The 17,998-nt window shown below is 43.9% G+C and overlaps 1 protein-coding gene across 1 annotated transcript in view; it reads right to left on the bottom strand.

Annotated features, from left to right (window-relative positions):
• RFWD2 (ring finger and WD repeat domain 2, E3 ubiquitin protein ligase) overlaps window positions 1-17,998 on the bottom strand; it is a gene marked incomplete at its 3' end in the record, with an annotated part of 90,516 nt that overhangs the window by 19,211 nt on the left and 53,307 nt on the right. The window contains exons 13-15 of the mRNA XM_010140357.1: window positions 16,399-16,507; window positions 14,615-14,696; window positions 7,705-7,821 (exon numbers count right to left, since the gene is read on the bottom strand). Coding sequence (XP_010138659.1) covers window positions 7,705-7,821; window positions 14,615-14,696; window positions 16,399-16,507 — 308 coding nt within the window. The remainder of the gene's footprint in view (window positions 1-7,704; window positions 7,822-14,614; window positions 14,697-16,398; window positions 16,508-17,998) is intronic.

Genomic DNA, 17,998 nt, shown 5'->3' with positions numbered 1-17,998 from the left:
AAAAAAAAAAAAAAAAAAAAAATCAAAGTTTTAAATAACATGGCATAGCTGCAGCTCTCCTGACTGTCAGTCCTGAGCAGAAGCAGAATGTGATCTACCTACCAGTGCCAGAAAGATTGTCTTCACCAGGACAGCAGAAGGTATGGGTCAATATTTCACTTACATCCCAGCAACTCTGAAGAGGCATAACATGACAGCAGACCTTCAAGGTGATGTTCTAGGCTAAACAGTGCCACTAAGCTCAGTGCTTCCCCCCAATGAATGTTGTAGGGACAGAAATGTCATTACAACCGCACTGGCCAAAAACACAGACTCCTCCAAACAACCCTCAACTGAAGTGCTGTAGATGCTTTCAAAGGCTGCAACAAATGAAACCTTTGGGATGAATTCTGGAATGAGTTCAAATGTGCACTTCCAAAACAGGAACCTTGTCCCCTGATTCCCCTTCCACAACCTCAGAGATCGTGGCCTAGGGAAGATTATTGAACACCTGCATGAAGAAAAGACACCCTGCAGATGAAGCCCAATGCAAGCGACAGGCGAGTCCTGGACTGCTGCATGATGTAAAGGCTGCACTTTCAGCACTGCTATGAAGTTCTTCCACGGGCTTGAAAGAAATGCCTAACCTTTGTCTTTGCCTTTGAACTCCACACTCAGTTCATAAGCTAAAGGTAATCTTGTAGCTTAAGCCCAAAGAAGCTGCCTAACTCCACCCTGAACATGTCATATATTCACACAAACAGATTCTGACTCACTGCAGGCTTTCAATAGAGCAGAGTACTTACACATGAGAATCTATTAAGGTAAGACCTTGCTTTCAGCTGGAAAACATTAATTCCCTTCCAAAAAGGCACACTGCCTTCTTGCTCATTAATATCCCATCATTCTTCCGAGCAGAGTGATAAGCCAGGCAAGTCACCCAGATCTGAGGCAGCATGAAAGACTAGCTCTACAGAGAGATGTTTGGAAAAGAGAAATCACTGCTCCAGTTACTGCAGCAAAAAAATCAATACTTCACTGGACAAGGTTGGTCTCCAAGTGGTACCTCCTGGACACCAGGTGTAACAAAATAGAACAGTGCTGATAAAGAAGCCACATGTGACCTTGAACCATAAGATCTCTGCATTGCCCTGATGCACTTAAGGGGTGGGTAAATGAAAGTCAAGCTGTTGACATAGTAACAGGAGTTCTTCGGCATGTGGGATGCTGTGGCTCTGTAGCGTTAGTTTTGTGGCCATTCAACAATGAAAGAAGAGTGGCAACACTTGAAGCCAGAAAACAACGCCATTCTGTAATGCTGAATGAAGATGGTGCCCAGGAAAAATCTTCAAATAGCGTGCAAAGCTTCCTGGGGAAGGGCAAAACATATTTGAAGGAAAAAACACTCATCTGGGATGTGTTCTTGCTCAGTGTCACAGCACATGTGGGGAAGGGAACAAGGAGGAGAGACAGAGCAGGCAAGAAAGGGGAGAAACCTCAACACTAGCAGGAGAAGTCATGCTTACTGAGGATTTGCTTCTTGTCAGCAACTACTGATCTCAATTTAGGCTGCCAAAAGCCTGTCTGGAGCTGAGCCATAAAAAAGGCAATATGGTTTCGGCCACACAATTGCCAGTATGAAGGAAGAGGTGGGAAAGCAAAACTGGGCATGTTTAGGAGTGAGTACAGTATCCCTGATGCAGGTAGCCTCAGACGCTGAGGCTGTATGTAGTAAACCCAACATACACCAGCACTGCCCCATGTTTTCCCTGCCCCAGCCACCTCACCTGAACCCACACTGCCAGGTTTGTAACACCCCAGTGAAGCTGTTTAGAGACTTGATCAACATCAAAACTAACACAGCAAAGCCTTAAGCTCTGACCACATTGCAGCTGTTCCGTTGCTTTCGGTCTGTCTGTACTTGTTCGCTGCTTCCACTTATTTTGTGAAACTGCTGGAGAGCAGGTATTCTCTGTCTGCACCTTTGCAGCACTGAGGGGCCCTCTCATCCCCAATCCACCCTGCTAGAACTGTGGGTCCTACAGGGCAAAAACAGAGTGTGTGCGATGACGCATCTAATGTAAGAACTCAGGAATCTGAAGTTTAGGTGACATGATCTCTGCATAATATATGGGAAACAAAAGGTCAGTGGTAGCTGCTGACAGTATTACAGCATGCTGGGAATAAAGCATCACTACTATCAATAGCTACCCTTAGCTCACTGGAGCAAGCAGACAGTCTGATCTCACCCCGACCGCACAACTTGGACATTCAAACTGCAAACCACACACATTTTCAGCCCTTCTTTTTCTTTTAAGGCAGGAAAATGGTACCACTAGAAAATATATGGGTTGAGGGCAGCAGTGCTACTGCTGAGGAAGAACAATAACAACTTCAGTCATGATTTATACAGCTAATTTCAGGATAAAACCCTATCTATTTCTAAAAAGAGGAAAAGACCACAAAACTACCTGATTTCGTATTCGGCAGTGATTACAGTTTATATTGCCCAATGTTTCAACTCAGTAAGCATGCAAATAGAATATTTTATTAAAGTAACAGACAAAAGGGATCCTTCCTTTATGTGCCCTCTCCACTGCTACAGATTTTATCAGGCTGCAGCCAAATACTTTAGCTTCCTTCTCACCTGAAGCGCCTGTCTGATTTTAAGAGAATTATTTCCCAAATCCAATACCCATTCCTCTCCTGTATAGACTCTGTTTCCAGTTTATTGCTCATTTGTTCTGTTTTAAGCTACCAAAATGATCTTTTGGTCATCTAAAAGCTTTCAGAATGAAGAGCCTAGAAAAGAAACACATATATCATCCATATTAGATGGTAATCCTGGGATTTGCTTCTATAGTGGCAACTGCAGTATGGTTTTCTAAGGCACCTGAAGACAAGGCAGCACTCTCTGCTTGAGGAGAGTGCTCCATATGGAGATGCTGAGCCCGACAACACTTGACCATGTCTACATCTAAATCAAAGCATCACAGCAACTCCTTCCATTATCACTACTCACATTTACCAACAGGTATTCTGAAGCACAGACAGTCTGAGCTAGAAATCCACGCAGATTTCAGTTCCAACCCACACCATGCCCTTTTCAGGAGGCATCATGGCAGTCAATTCCTTTATCCTTCTGCTACCTATGATGGGCTGGGACCTGCAGAGTAACTTGGCACAAGGGGAAAGGGATGTTCTACAGGACGATACGGCCAGCCGCGAGCTAGCAGAGTCAACGTGGTCTCACATCAGGGAGGAAAACACAGCCAAAGCTGCTGGAGCAACAACTCCTCTTGCACTCACTGTGCCACAGGGTTCACAGCCTGACTTTGCTTCAAAATCCGTCACCACAGTCCTTCAGCTCACTCCTTTGATTTGGCAACATAGCACGCAAACCAGTGCAGGTGGAACTGCTTTTTTTTAAGCCAAGAGCTCTGGTTGAAGATTCCCTGCAGAGCCCTGAAGCTGCAGGTACATGACTGTGGCTGCCTACACTGCCACACAGCTGAGGGACTCAGACACGGGCCAGGCTGCCATCACATTCAGGCACCGGACACAAAGACTTGATTCCTCCACCCCAAGAAGACCCTGTTTTGAGGGCCAGAGGTCCTCAGCAGATAGAGCCACACAGCTCATGTAACACATATAATCACAGACTGGTTTAGGTTGGCAGGGCCTTTAGAGGTCATCCAGTCCAACCCCCCTGCAGCGAGCAGGGACATCTGCACCCAGAGCAGGTTGCCCAGGGCCCCAGAGTCCAACCTGACCTGGGATGTTTCCAGGGATGGGCCTTCTCCCACCTCTCTGGGCAACCTGGGCCAGTGTTTTACCACCTTTAGTGTAAAAAATTTCTTCCTTAGATCCAGTCTGCATCTCCCTTTTTTAGTTTAAACCCATCATCCCTTGTCCTGTCACAACAGCAAGGGCTGTTGTGAAAAGTCTGTCCCCATCTGTCTTAGAGGCCCCTTGAAGTGTTTAAGGGCTGCAGTAAGGTCTCCCCTTAATTCATGCTGCATGTTGGTAGACCTCTATGGTACTTTGAAGTATCTTCCTTCCTATTGAGTTCTTCTAGAATTAGAGAAAGTGAGAGAAAGCACAAAGATACCTCTAAGTATTTTACCTGTGCACAATACAGTGTCATGGGCAGTGAGCAAACAGCCAAGGTACCGCTAACAAATGAGAAGGGATACATAAACTGGAGATAGTGGAGAAAGGACCTTGAGATAGTCATACTGCTTCCATGGAGAATGCAAAGGGGGAACCAGCACAGAGATTCACAGAGATGCTGATCGAGTTGAAGCATCTGATTAGGAAAACCCACTTCAAAGAGGCATTCTGGATAGATAGATGCAAGTGGGCAAGATGCATTTGTCAAGGCCAGAGGAAATTGTTTCCTTAAACAAGGTGTGACAGAACAAGACCTTATGAAAAGGTGTTTGAGCTGTATGGATGGTTAAGAAAGACCCTCAGGAGAAAATAAAGCCAGAAAATTAAAGTTGAAAAAAATTTCAAAATATTAACTCTGAAAAATTAGACTTGCAGTCAAAATTGCATTATTAAAGCAAGTAGTGTTGGCTTGCAAGCTACTCTGCAGACAGAGAAGGGGGAACTGAAACGTATGTTCAGTGATTGAATAATGGTATATTAATTCAATTTGCTTCCTCCTTTTCTATCACAAATAGTAATACCAATACTTGCCCCCTCCACCAACCGTTTCATCAATGGCTTATCTCAAGTCAAACTGTTGCTGTATATACATACACACACACGTTGCATTAAGTTCCACCGAATCAACAAACAGAACAAGAGATAGATACAGGAGCAGCACTTCTGCCTAACCACTGTGCAGCACTGTGCTGGGCACACAATGCTGAGAACAGCTAAGCCAGCATGAACAAGTGTGATTTGGTTTTTTTAAACACTCCTCAAGGAAACCAGCTTTGACTGTTCCTTTATTTTATAGCTCACGTGACAAATCATTTTAATAGTTAGATTCTTTTTTTTTTTCCATAGACTAAATGAAATTATTAAACAAGACTAGCTGAAACTGATGGAGAAGAAAAACCTTTGACTCCATCATAACACGTTAAACAGGATTGTTTTACTATATACACACTGCACCAATTCTTTTCTCTGATTTTTTTTTAATTTTTTTTTTTTAAGATCATAGAATTGTTTAGGTTAGAAAAGACCATCGGGTCCAACTGTTCCCCCAGCACTGCCAGGGTCCCTAAACCATGTCCCTCAGCACCACATCGACACATCTGTTAAAACTCCTCCAGGGATGGGGACTCCCCCACTCCCTGGGCAGCCTGGGCCAGGCCTGCACAACCCTCTCAGTAAAGAAATTTCCCCTATCGTCCAACTTAAATCTCCCCTGGTGCTTCCTCTCATCCTATTGCTTTTTACTTGGGAGAAGAGATCAACTCAAACTTTGCTACAACCTCCTTTCAGGGAGTTGTCAAGAGTGAGAAGGTCTCCCATAAGCCTCCTTTACTCCAGACTAAACACCCCCAGGTCCCTCAGTTGCTCCTCACAGCACTTGCACTCCAGACTCTTCACCAGCTTCATTGTCCTTCTCTGGACACGGTCCAGCATCTCAATGTCCTTCCTGGAGTGAGGGCCCCAAAACTGAACCCAGTATTCAAGGTGCAGCCTCACCAGTGCCCAGCACAGGGGGATCATCCCTGCCTGCTCCTGCTGCCACACTAGCGCTAATACGAGCCAGGATGCCGTTGGCCTTCCTGGCCACACTGCAGGCTCCTCTTCAGCTGCTGTCAACCAACACCCCCCCACGTCCTGTTACACGTGCAGTTTCTAATCACTCTTCTCCCAGCCTGTAATGTTGCAGGGGGTTGGTGTGACCCAAGGGCTGGACCTGGCACTTAGCCTTAACCTCAGAACACTAGCCTTGGCCCATGGATCCAGCCTGTCCAGATCCCTCCGTGGAACCTCCCGACCCTCCAGCAGATCAACACACCCACCCAACTCGGTGTCATCTTCAAACTCACTGAGGATGCACTTGATCCCCTCCATCCAGAGTGCTGATAAAGATATTCAAGAGAACAGGAAGGAGTCCAAAGTAACATCTTTCAAGACTCCAGTATTTCTTTTAATTTCATATGCTATTTTTTCACATGTATTTATGGTTGAAAGATCAATTAGAATTCCTGTGAGGGAATCCATCCAATTACTCCACGTAATTGTTTCAGCAATCATAGTTAAAGATCCATTTTAATTTTTATTTAGAGACTCAATTACAAAGCATCAAGCAGATGTAAATGCCTTTAAAATTTTATCTTCTCTCCCTCCTACACCTTATTCCCCAGTACAAATACCACTTCACCCCTTGGAATTCTCCAAATAGTAAAGATGCACGTGTAGTCATTTAAAATCTCCACATAACTCCTAGTGCCTGCTAACGCTTCTTTCCCAGACATGCTTGTTGAAGGTGGCTTGTTAGACGTGAGCATGGGAATAAACACACTCCTGTCTGCTTCCATCCCATGTGCCCTACAGCTCTGACAGCTCTCATAGATTTATCCATGCCCCATCCCCTCCCTGCCTTTCAATGGAAAGGAATCCCAGTCACTAATTTATCAGGAAGGATTCTGTTTCGTGGTGCTTTTGCATATCTGTTTTAATCAGTAGCTGATCCATTTGGAGCTGGTGCTCTCATCTCTCCCTAGAGCCTCTTACAGATAGCCCCTCATTCAAATGCTGCTAGTAGGTATTGTAATTCAACTCTGTTCTTGCATGTAATTCACTAAACTTCGATGAGATGCCTGTCAAGCAAGTCAATATTTTACACTCCAACTCGAATCCATTTTTTGGAGTGTATCAAAATGCAAATTTATTTCTTCTTCCCAAGAGTCACAATCAAAGTAGAACCAGCCTGGAAAATGGGAAGACCTCAATGAAATGGCAAACCTGTGGTTTCAAGAATGATCAGTGTATCTCCTGAAGTCCAGAGATAGCAAAGGTTGTCAGAACATCTAGTTAGGAGTGCATTAAAATTCCCCAAGGAAAAAGAAAATACAGAGTTGGTTAAACATTTATAGGTACCTTCGAGTTTCAGTTGCTGTGTGCATAGCACAGCACAGTTGCCTCCCAAAGCGATACCTGCTCTGTTCTCAAAATTTTCATATTATCACCAAGAACTATTTAATCTAAGTGAATAAAAGGCCATCATGTTTTCCCCACTGACGACTTAAAACAAAACCCCATTAACAGTAATCTTTGCCCAAGCTAGAAAAACACGAGCCCACCCATGGGGGCTGCAATTGCAGCTACGGGAAACATGTACAGCCACTGCCTTACAGCATGTCTTGAGTAAAATCAGTTAAAATCCCCAGAATGGCTTTGTAGTATTAATAGAGCAACACTATAAATCAGAAATCACCACGTGAACACGTTAACTTGGCTATAAGACTCTTGGAGCTGAGCTTAGTTGCCTTAGAGGTCTCAATAAACACACTAGGTGACTTGCCTTCACGAACTTTTATCTCTGACAGAGGCACCCGGATTAAAAAGTCAGGCTGCAGGCTGAAGCTCGGTATCATCAAGTCGTCTGGGTGACAGCACGCTTGAGAAGCCTTACTCAGCAGCGTTTTAACTGCACAGATCAAATGGGCACAGCAGCCAACCTCACAGCTTTGGGGGAATCAGAAACCAAGGAAGGAACACACAGTACCTTTTTGCCCCAAACCCTTTACCTACCTGCACAGCCAAAAGCTAGGTGATACCTAGAAGAGGGGCTGAATTTGACACAACACACGTTAGCCTTGGCCTCGATGCTTGCTACCGAGTTGTCCAAGTTGGTAGACCACAGTTTCACTAGAGAAATGGAAAAAGAGAAATGAGTAAACAAAACCAAAACGAAACAAATGAACAAAAATTATCACCCTGATCTGAAAAGCATAAAATCAAGTTCTCAGAAGAATCTGGAAAGCCTCACTTGCCATAATATTAGTGATTGCAAAGGGTCAGTTGGTGCTGATGCCTGGTAAGCTTGGGAAGTGCACACTGCCAGTATTCTGCTCACCCCCATAGACACAGGAGGTGCTGGAAGTCCACATCCCGCATGGTTGAGACCACCAGAGCAGGTGAGTAACCACGCGTTAGAATCTCAGCATTTAAGGCTGTTGGAGGGAGTGCAGATTTGTATAGCCAAGAGCAGGAAGGCTCACATCCTTTTTCTTCTTTCTCCCTTAGCTGGGATGCAAGAACTCCAAGCTCCACAGCAGAATTGCTTTGCGTGGAATAAACGCACCTAATCGTATGCTTGAGCACGAAGAGGGAGAACAACTTGTTTTATTCTCGAGAAACTGGCACAGGCAGGAAAGAAATCAGTGTGCTGGTTTCCTGTGATGATACATTTCCTTGGTACAAGGAACTCTACTGTTCGGCGACACTACCACGTGAACATTGATTGAACTTCACGGTACAGAATGAGCTATTCCCCCAAATACTCACTTCAGTGCTTCACAGCATGACCAGTGGCAAACACCAGTGGCTTTTCAAAACACAGCCTTCCCAACCCTCCGCAAACACTCCAAGTACCATTTAACCTTAAAGATGTAGAGTACCGGGTGCTCCCCACATAGCAAATCTTACTGTTAAAAACTAGAGATGAAACCCTTTGCTGTCAAGTCCAGGTGAAGAGGCAGCACACTGGCATCAACCCCTACCAATACCTGCAAGGCAGAAAATAAGACTTCAACGTCCTCCCTTCCCCCTTTTCTTGATGAGTGGGTTGTGCTGTACTTGTGTATCACGATCAGCAAGCTGAGGCAGGAAGCAGAAGCAAGCTGAAATCAGTGTTTGATACAGCAAGAGCTACATGAAGGCTTAATCCTCTCCCATGAGCTGCCAGGGCTTCCTCAGATCTGTGGCCACGGGGTCCTCAGGTGTCTTTTTATAGAAAGCTCACTTTGGAGGAAAAGTCAGCAAAAACACCAGGAAGAACAGGAACCTTGTTACCCACTGTAGAAAACACACAAGATAAGCAGCCTCACAGTACGACCCCCGCACCCTCTGAGGGGTCTCCTCTATTACCTCTTGGTCAGTCTTCCCCAAGAGCTTTGAAGACGCAAGGCTTCCATGTGGGCTACCCAAGAGTGTTTTAGATGGCCAAGCAAAAGGATGAACACCAGCAGGTTTGTTCTAGTGCACCTGCTTTATAACAACACGGCAAGCAATGAAAAGCAACAAGATTGTGCTCTTTCTGACCGTACCTAGGAGAACTGCTTCAAGGATGGAGGAAATACATGACTGCTCAGAGCGCACCAAGGATTCATTTTAAATTCAGCGCTGTGTGGGTACCTGACAGCTGCCTGGAACCATTATAAAGCAGCACACAGCAGAAATACAAACACCGATGCACAGTGTATTTGCATGCAAGCATTATGTAAAATTCAATGGAAACAGCACCCATCCTGGTGCTGGTTTTCATAAATAAATCCGTTCTCATTTACCAGAGCTATACTACTCATCCCTAAACATCTAGAACTACTTTTCTAAATGCAGCCAACAGCTTTGCAAGCATTGCTTAAGATGCTCTCTTCTCCCAAGTGAGGCTGGATGATACACCTCCTCCATCATGTTCTGCACTTGGGGGCAGGAGGTGAGTGGAGCAGAGCCAGGAAAGATGATTTTGCAAAACAATAAAACATTAGCATTTGGCTTCAATAACCAGACAGCCAGAGATGTGCAGGCTCAGGCGCAGTGGCTGTAGAGGACATCAGGTCTATGGGTGAGGGGGGAATAGGAAGCAAACAATATCATGATTACAAGAGGTCACTGTTGGCAGACAACGGTGCTGCAGCATGAGGTTACGTGACCTTCCAGTTCAGAGATGTTCTGCCTAAATCTAGTACTAAAACCATACAGGCTTGTCTTCCAACCACATCTCCATATTTAAAGTTGCATCCAAAGCGTCCAAGTCTCTCCTTGCCACCACCTCTAATAAACAAACAGCCATCTGGTCCCAGTTTTGCAGCAAAAGCTAATCGAGAACTCCATTGCAACTTGGCTCCTGTTTTCGTTCAAGTTTTCAGGTCATAAGCCGAGCCTTTAATCTGGTGAAGAGTCAACTGGTGTGTTCTAAGCCATCATAATACTCGTTACAGCTGACAGACATAGATCAGAGCCTGCAGTTGCTGTGATGTAACTGCTGTGGGATATGCTGGGCTCCAATTAGATCTTAGTCAGCACTGTAAAAAAGGATATATGCAACATAGAGCGACATGTAATGAAACATGTCAAGTTTTACCTGGAACTGCCCATTATTTTTAAAAAAGAACTGACAGGTTAATAAAGCATAATTCATACGGGTAGAGTTTATTTGCTGTAGCTTTCAGGAATTTTGCTGAGGTTGAGCAGTAATTATCCAGCATACAGATGTCTTTGTAACATTTAGAATTGTGTTGATGAGACAAGCAACCATCTGAGATTGAGTATTTCTGAACCACATGTTCTCAAAGCAGATGTTTCCTAGTTTTGCAGGTGGTGAGAGACATGTCTACAAGGCCAAGTATCTACCCCTCACCAAACAAATAAGATGTCTCCACAACAGCTTTTTCATTTTAAAATATTTAGGTCTTTTCAAGGTATTTCTTTAATTGGTTGGAGCTTTACATCAAATGTGAAAGTTTACAGATTAATTTTCTATACATCAGTTCCGTGTCTAAACACTGACTAGAAGAGACAGAAGCCTGCAGCACAACAGCTGAAGGTGTCAGTGTACACAGTTGGTACGCTGAGGGTAAGGATATTTCATCCAGCCTGAGTCTCTTTATCTGGTCGTGTGACAGAGATGCTGCTGCTACTCCAGAAAAGCTGTGAACCAGGAATAGGAGACTGCTACCACCAGACTTGTTTACACAGATCTGAGGAAACCCTAGGAAAGAAGGAAGCTGCTAAACCATCCTGCTAGGCAAGACTTTTGATCCACTAGTGCAGCTCAGGAGGATGATGTAAACTGTGACTCTCAGCAGGTGATGACCGCAGGGTATTCCTCCTTGTGTAAGACACAGACAGATATTTTGGTTGGGATTTTGACTACCAGCGTCTTCTCGACCTTTCGAGGTACTCCCAGTTGAATCCAACAACACTATAAATCTCCATGAGCTTACTGAACTTTTAGCCAGGAAAATGAGCAAACTGAAAGTTCAACCCGGTATTTTAAGGGCATCAAACACCTATCATCATCATGGCTTGGCTTTGCGAATGAAGATTTGGGAAGGATACCTTCAGTTAAAGTCAGCAGAAGCTGAAGGAGCTAAGTATCACTGACAATAAAGCCCTAAACAAAGCTCTGGAAGTCCTCAAAGCAGATGGAGAGCAAGCTCTGCTCTAGAGTTCTTAGGCTAGTTCCCCCTCTAAAAAGCCATGCTTCTTTTTTAGGAAGCCAGCCCTGCCAATCTGCTTTGCTCCACTGAATTGAGGGACACTACAAAAAAATATAGAATTAGCACCCATGGCCTCGCTTACCAAGGCAGCATGGAAATTACTTTCCTCCTACGTCATCAGCCAGATGCTTGCATTCCTCCCTGCTGTGAGACAATGAAAGGCAACCTCTCGCTATGGCTCAGGGCTCTCGGGTGCTCCTGTTCTGCTCCACCTCCCCATTTTGAGCCAGTGAAGGGACCACAGCTTACAGAAAAGACATAAAACTAGGAGGACTCTTCAGTTGAATTTGTCAGTACTGTTTGCACCCCCTTGAGCTCAAAAAACCACCCCAGAGCAGAGAACAAATGCTTCACCACTCCACAACAGATCTCTGCCACAGCAGAGACTTCAATTCTCTCCACACAGCATCACAAAGTATTTTGCTGTATCTCATCTGCTGCCACTACCATGGCCATTAAAGTACATCCAGAATGGAGATGTTGGGTTGAGCAGCAGCTAAGTGCACCACCTCCAGCCCTTTCCTGGCACTTCGATAACATCATTTTGCCTTCACAAAATTAAATAATCCTTTCTGCTCAAATAGCGCAAAAAAAAAATCACCCTTTTCTACTCACACGCGAATCATAGCTCCTGCCATTGTTATGTGCATAAAAGAACTGAAATTAAGACTGCGCTGTTTCCCCAAGCTGCTTGTAGCACAAGTAAACACTTTAATTTTGCTCACTGCTGTCTGGTTGGTGTACATCTTCAGGTCCCTATGGATACATGCAACTACCTTTGTCCCTTTTAAAAGGAAAGGCATGACAACTGTAGATAAAAGTGAGGTTTTCATACACGCAGTAGTTACTTCAAATACAGTAATGCTTTTATGCTCTCATTATCTCCTATTAAAGTAGAAAGATCTTCCACAAATAAGCATCCTGGATTATCTTCATCCACCAATGAGGACAATGCAGGACCTGAGGCCCAAGGATGCTGTTTCTCATTGTATCAGAAGCATTTCATCCCTGATAACACTCCATTTGTTAGCAACCCCCTCTGCTGTGCCTGAACCCTGGCAGAGACAGCTGTGAAACACTGATGAGAGCATTTTTCATCTCAAAGCTCCTTCCCTAATACATGCCTAGCGAGCACACCAAGTGCTTTCAAAATTAGCTTCCAGCTTGAAAAAACCAAGGAGAGACGGACAGGTATACAGGCAAGCAGGAAGAACTGGCAAAACTGTCACTTTTTTGCTGGCTTGTCCTGATTACTTGACATGAAAACATGGTACTTGCGCTTTCGGGGGAACTGCGGCAAGATTAGCTCTAATTGCTCTGGTCACACCACTATCTATCAGTGTCAAGATTCCTCGTTACAGCCCAGCGCAGGCCTCTCACGAGCAGAGGAGCATAAGAGGACAGGAAGGGTTTGTAGATCTTGGCTTTCCCACCAGATGCTGCACCCGGCCAGACACATATTACTGTGTACCCAGAGCTCAACCAAACACTCATGAACATAAGCAGAAGGATAAAAATTTAAGTCAGGCAGGTTTGAGTTAAGACACCTGTCACAGCTGTTACCTTTTCCTCCCAGTTAACCCTTTCAATGTGATCACTGATATGGAAGGTGGACACTAACATTAACTTGGGCATTTGCTACTATTGCTCCGTACCCTGAGGACTTCTAAAACCTGGGCTTCTTTCAAACACTTACACACAGGACTCCAGTTGTCTCTAACGGACTTGTTACACATGCAAATCACAGGTAAATCATGGTCGAACTAAAGGATCAAATATTCCAGCCCAGTTTTATTCACCAAAACCCCATGACTCCTTCAAAAGACCTTTGGTGCATTGAAATGCAAGCGATGTAGACCTGCAGGCTGTCCTACAATAACGTCTAAGCCAACACCACGCTTTTAGAGACTATTACTGAAGAAGAGAACGGTTAAACCAGAGGCAGGAGCTCTGCTTGCAGCTGGCTGGGCAAACCTGGACAACTTGTTAACATGCTAATAAAGGCATGTCTACCTGGCGGATAAGCCTTTTTGAATGCATCGCATGAGTGGGGAGCAACGTGATGAAGAGGCTGATAATTCACAAGGTGAATGTTCACTCCTGCTGCATTTAAGCACACAGAAAACTCTTGACTTCCACCAAAAAAGGGGCAGGGGGAAGAAGCGTATCAAAACCATTTAAAACCTATCTGCAATATAAAAAACATTTTCAAAGTACCTTAAATATAAAATAATCATTACAGCTGCATTTTGTAAATGGAATGACCAGCTGCATTAAGACTGCCAAGTGCAGCTGAGGAACACTAATGCAGCTTGCTTTTGAAACTGACTTTAAAAGCATTTTGGAGGGGGGAGTGGTTTGCAAGGTTTAATGTTTATGAAAAATTAATTTATCATTTCAAAGCTTATTATGAAGCTTATCATGAAGAGCTCTGTCCAGAGCTCTACGAGCCCATACGGGAGAGTTGATCCACAGTGACTGTGAAAGGAATTCAAAAGCTCTTGCTGCTTAATAACTTTAATGTAATATTGTAAACATTACAGATAAAATCTTGTTCACTAGGGATCACTCAGTGCTATCTTTTTCTTTAGAAGTTTCCTATTCCTTCTTAGAAGAGGAATGTTCTTCTACCAGTATGTTGGGAAAGGACTTGTCTTACGGGTTCTCCAAAAGTCAAAAGGATGCCAGAGTGTGGACAGCTGAGAGCTGCTCCCAATGCTCCCACTCAGTCTGCCACCCAACTAACTCCGTTAAGCACTGAGAAACACGCCGCACGTCGTGAAAGTGGGAAGCTTCTCAGTGTGCGCGGTCTTTAACGTTCAGAGCTACAGGTAAAACAGCAGCAGGCATTTCTAACTTCTGCTTTTTCCCCCCAACAACCTCATCTTTGAAAAATAAATACATGCTGGTTTTTTGAAAGGCCCCAAGGCTTTAACTTCAACAAGCTTAACTAATGTTCAAACACATTTTGCTTTGTTAGTGCCCCGGAAAATGCGAGCTAGAGAGCGCATTACCCAAAAAATGGGAACATTGCACTAAAATCTTAACACAGAGTCTTTAAGATCTGAACAGCTCGGTAATATCTTTACACATTACCATGTCAACTACAATACTGAAGGCAGTTGAGGAATCAGCTACTTGAAATATTACATTTTTGTTCCTCAAAGGGAATACACAGAGTGTAAACCTTCTGCACAGAGACTGAAAAACAATAATACCTTTGGCATCATCAGAGCCTGAAGCCAATAGCTTTGGGTCCATCAAGTTAAAATCAACACTCCAGCACCTCTTCTCATGCTCCTGTTTAGAGAAACAAGAAAAATATTGCAAGCTGTGATCTGATAAAACAGTAGAAGGAAAAAAATTGCCAGCAGAATTGTGGACAAAGAAGATTACTGTGTTTAGCAGTTCCTCAGGAAATATCTTTCCTCCCAATCAGGCCAATGCTTGTAGCATGCCAGACATGCCATGAAAGCGGAAAACAGTAGAACAGCAATTTAAAAAACAAAACCTCTTTTTTTTTTTTACTTGAAACAAAACAATATAATGATTTCAGGAAACAGACTTTAAAGACCTGTTTTTGCAGCACAGTTTGACTGGCTGCAGTTCCACTGTGTGCTGCTGCTTATTCTAGTATCTCCCAATACCAGTAAAATCCCATTCAAAGCCATTTCAAACACCTCCTCTCTGGAAGTCCAGCATATCCTCACCTTCTTGTTGAGTTACTAAACGGAACTTCTGCTGTCTAATCCTATGGTTTTCCAATCAAACACATTCTCACAAGGCTATGCACACTTCTCCAAAGCACGGAAGAGCTGTATTTGCTATGCTGGCACATCCCACATGGAAGCAAACCACTGCATTGAATGAAACTTGAAATTCAGTCAAAGCCTTTGTTTACAGCCTTCACACAGGCTTGCAAGACAACAACATGAGAAGCTTGCCAGGACAAAGTCACTGAAGGATTTCTAATGCATGTGAAGCAGATACCACTATGCAAACCCAAAGAAAAAATTCAAGTAATCTGATAGGAAGCAAAATTAGTTTCTTTTAACTTAAGCAACAGCTGGTCTACCCTTGTTTCATTATTCAGCCTCATAAAGAAATGCAGAATGTATTTGAAAGGAAAACAGGCAAGATTTATTTTGTCCAGTATGATTTCTTTTTAACCGAGATAAGCAAAGGATTAGTGAAAACAAGCATTATAAAATGTCCAAAACACAAAAGTAAACAAAGGCTTAAACAGGAATTAAAACTTATATTGCACTGTCAAGAAGGGAGAACCGAAGGCCGGTTCATTCATTATTGCCAACCAGTTTCAATGCACTATGCCACCTGCACGACAGCCTGCAGCACTTCCAGCCTCTCCCCAAATGCAACCACCCCTTTTCCAACCTCTGTGTTCTGATCACAAGCCTCCCAGAATCCATCATATAGCAACGCAATGCTCAAATTGTGTGAAAAGACAAAATGCCAGAAACGGGTCTCACTGTTGAGCTGAGCCCGCCTGCACGCGTATGCTGCTCTGCTGAGTGCGGGGCTGTACTGGGGAGGGTTCTGCCTATGGCTTCCTTCTCCTTGCCACTTCAGTCTGCATTTTCCTCTTCTGCTTCAGGAGCACCTGCAGCAGCAATTATTGCAGGATTTTATAAAAGGCTTTTGACAAAGCCTGAAGTGGAACAGGTATGAAGAGACAGAGCTTTCTAAAGAAAGGTGAGACAAACAACTTCCAGAAACCCATTTCTCCCTGCGCAGATTCTCTGCCTGAAAGCAGCAGCAAGAAAACATCAACTGCCTCATGGGCAAGAAGACAAGAAGATATAGCTCCCTCCTTGGAGGACTACAGCTCAATAAAGCTGTGCAGATGGGACATTACCAAACAAGAGAGGCGTCCGTTTCACCGTGTGGAACAGAAAAGCCTGTTGCTGGCCGAGAAGCAGAACCTCAGGCTGAATGCTGCTCCCCTGATGCGGTCAAGCATTGCTCACTGACTGCATGTTACCTGGTAGACCTTGGATCTCTGTCCCGTGAATCCATCCCAAAGGATGACGGTGCCTTCATAGTCGCTGCTGGCTAGCAGGTTCTTGTGGTAACTACTCCAGCTGATACAGCTTGAAAAGAAAAGAGAGCCCTGGTCAGTCTTACATTAGGTCACACCTTACACCACAAAAATCACTCTCGTGATACGCTAGGCAGTTAGCGTCTTTGTGAAGCACACAGCATCTGATGAAGCCATTCCACTCAGGAAAGGCCAAAACCATAACCCACCAGACACATAACAAACCTTTCCCCCGAAACCAAGAGAAAAGCTTGACTGGCTTAAGTGGCACTGCCCCCCTCAATACAAAATGCAAGGGTTTGAGATTATTATTCTCATACTGGTTTTAATGTATTCATCACTAACACTGCAATTGTTTTCTATTTGAATTCCACACCAATTTTCATGGAGAGCTCTGGGTTTGACTTCTTAGCCTCATGTCAATAGCTACTACTATTATTATTACCATAAAGATAACAGAAGCTGTATATGTAAGACATACAGCTGCATGGATGGCAAATCAAACTCTCCTCCAGCATGTTTATAATGTTCTGTACACTCACCTGTGTGGAAAGGAAGGTTTGATTTCTGAGAAACTACTCCCAGCTCTGTAAATGCAAAAAAATCCCACCCCCACCTGCCTATCCAGGAGAAAACAGCAATTTGTGTGCTATGGGCAGTTTAGGAGATGTTTCTGATCAATAACTGCAAAATATATTGCACAGCTTTGTATTTTAAACCGAATTAAGTGGCCGTGCAAAACTAAATGACAATTCCAATGACAAACTCTAACCGTCAGCAGACAAAGCAAGAGCAGCCACACTGCCAAGTCACATTCGGAGCATTCTGGCACTATGCCTCCTCTCTGACTTCTGAAAAATGTGACACAGATAAGAAAATTTATAATACTTGTTCACCAATTTTTGGACCATCTGGCAGAAAAAGACGCCAGTTGGTATCAACTGTAATGCCCATAGCAGAGGCTGAACTGACAGATCCAATTCGTGCAGGTCAAACAGCTCTGACACAGTTAAACAGATTATGGTAGACTTGGGGCCAATTTTTAACCAACTATATAAAGAAGCAGCCCATGATTCTCTAACTTTTTACTACTGCTTTGATCGGTGCAGCGACACACTGAATATGATGTAGGTACACGGGCACTGACTTAAGAGCATTACACCTTGGCAAATTCCTGGTTCTGCTGTTCACTTGCATCCTGCTTTCCTTAAGAATTTACCCAGAGAAAGGGAAAAATCCTTTTCCTTTAAGGTAGTTAATATAAACCACTTATTTTCTGTTAGTTGAATAACAGCAAGCAGCACTGGTGTTCTGCTCCTGGTTTCGGTCAAACTTAACTTACTGGGGTGTGAGTTTTATAACTACGGAGGAACTATATGCAGACCAACTGCTAATCACAGCCCACCACTATTTAGCTACATGGAATCAACCAGCTTATCTGAGGTTCTGGAGCAGCCAGATAATGGGAGGCAAGAAACTCAGCTGTTTAAGACAAATTTGAAGAAATACAAGGAAAGAATAACATGCTATTGGTGCTCGCATC

The sequence above is a fragment of the Buceros rhinoceros genome, unplaced genomic scaffold, assembly GCF_000710305.1.
Source record: "Buceros rhinoceros silvestris isolate BGI_N320 unplaced genomic scaffold, ASM71030v1 scaffold340, whole genome shotgun sequence".
NCBI lineage: Eukaryota > Metazoa > Chordata > Aves > Bucerotiformes > Bucerotidae > Buceros > Buceros rhinoceros.
Note: the sequence above shows the minus strand (reverse complement) of the source record. Positions and strands in the feature narration are given on the sequence as shown.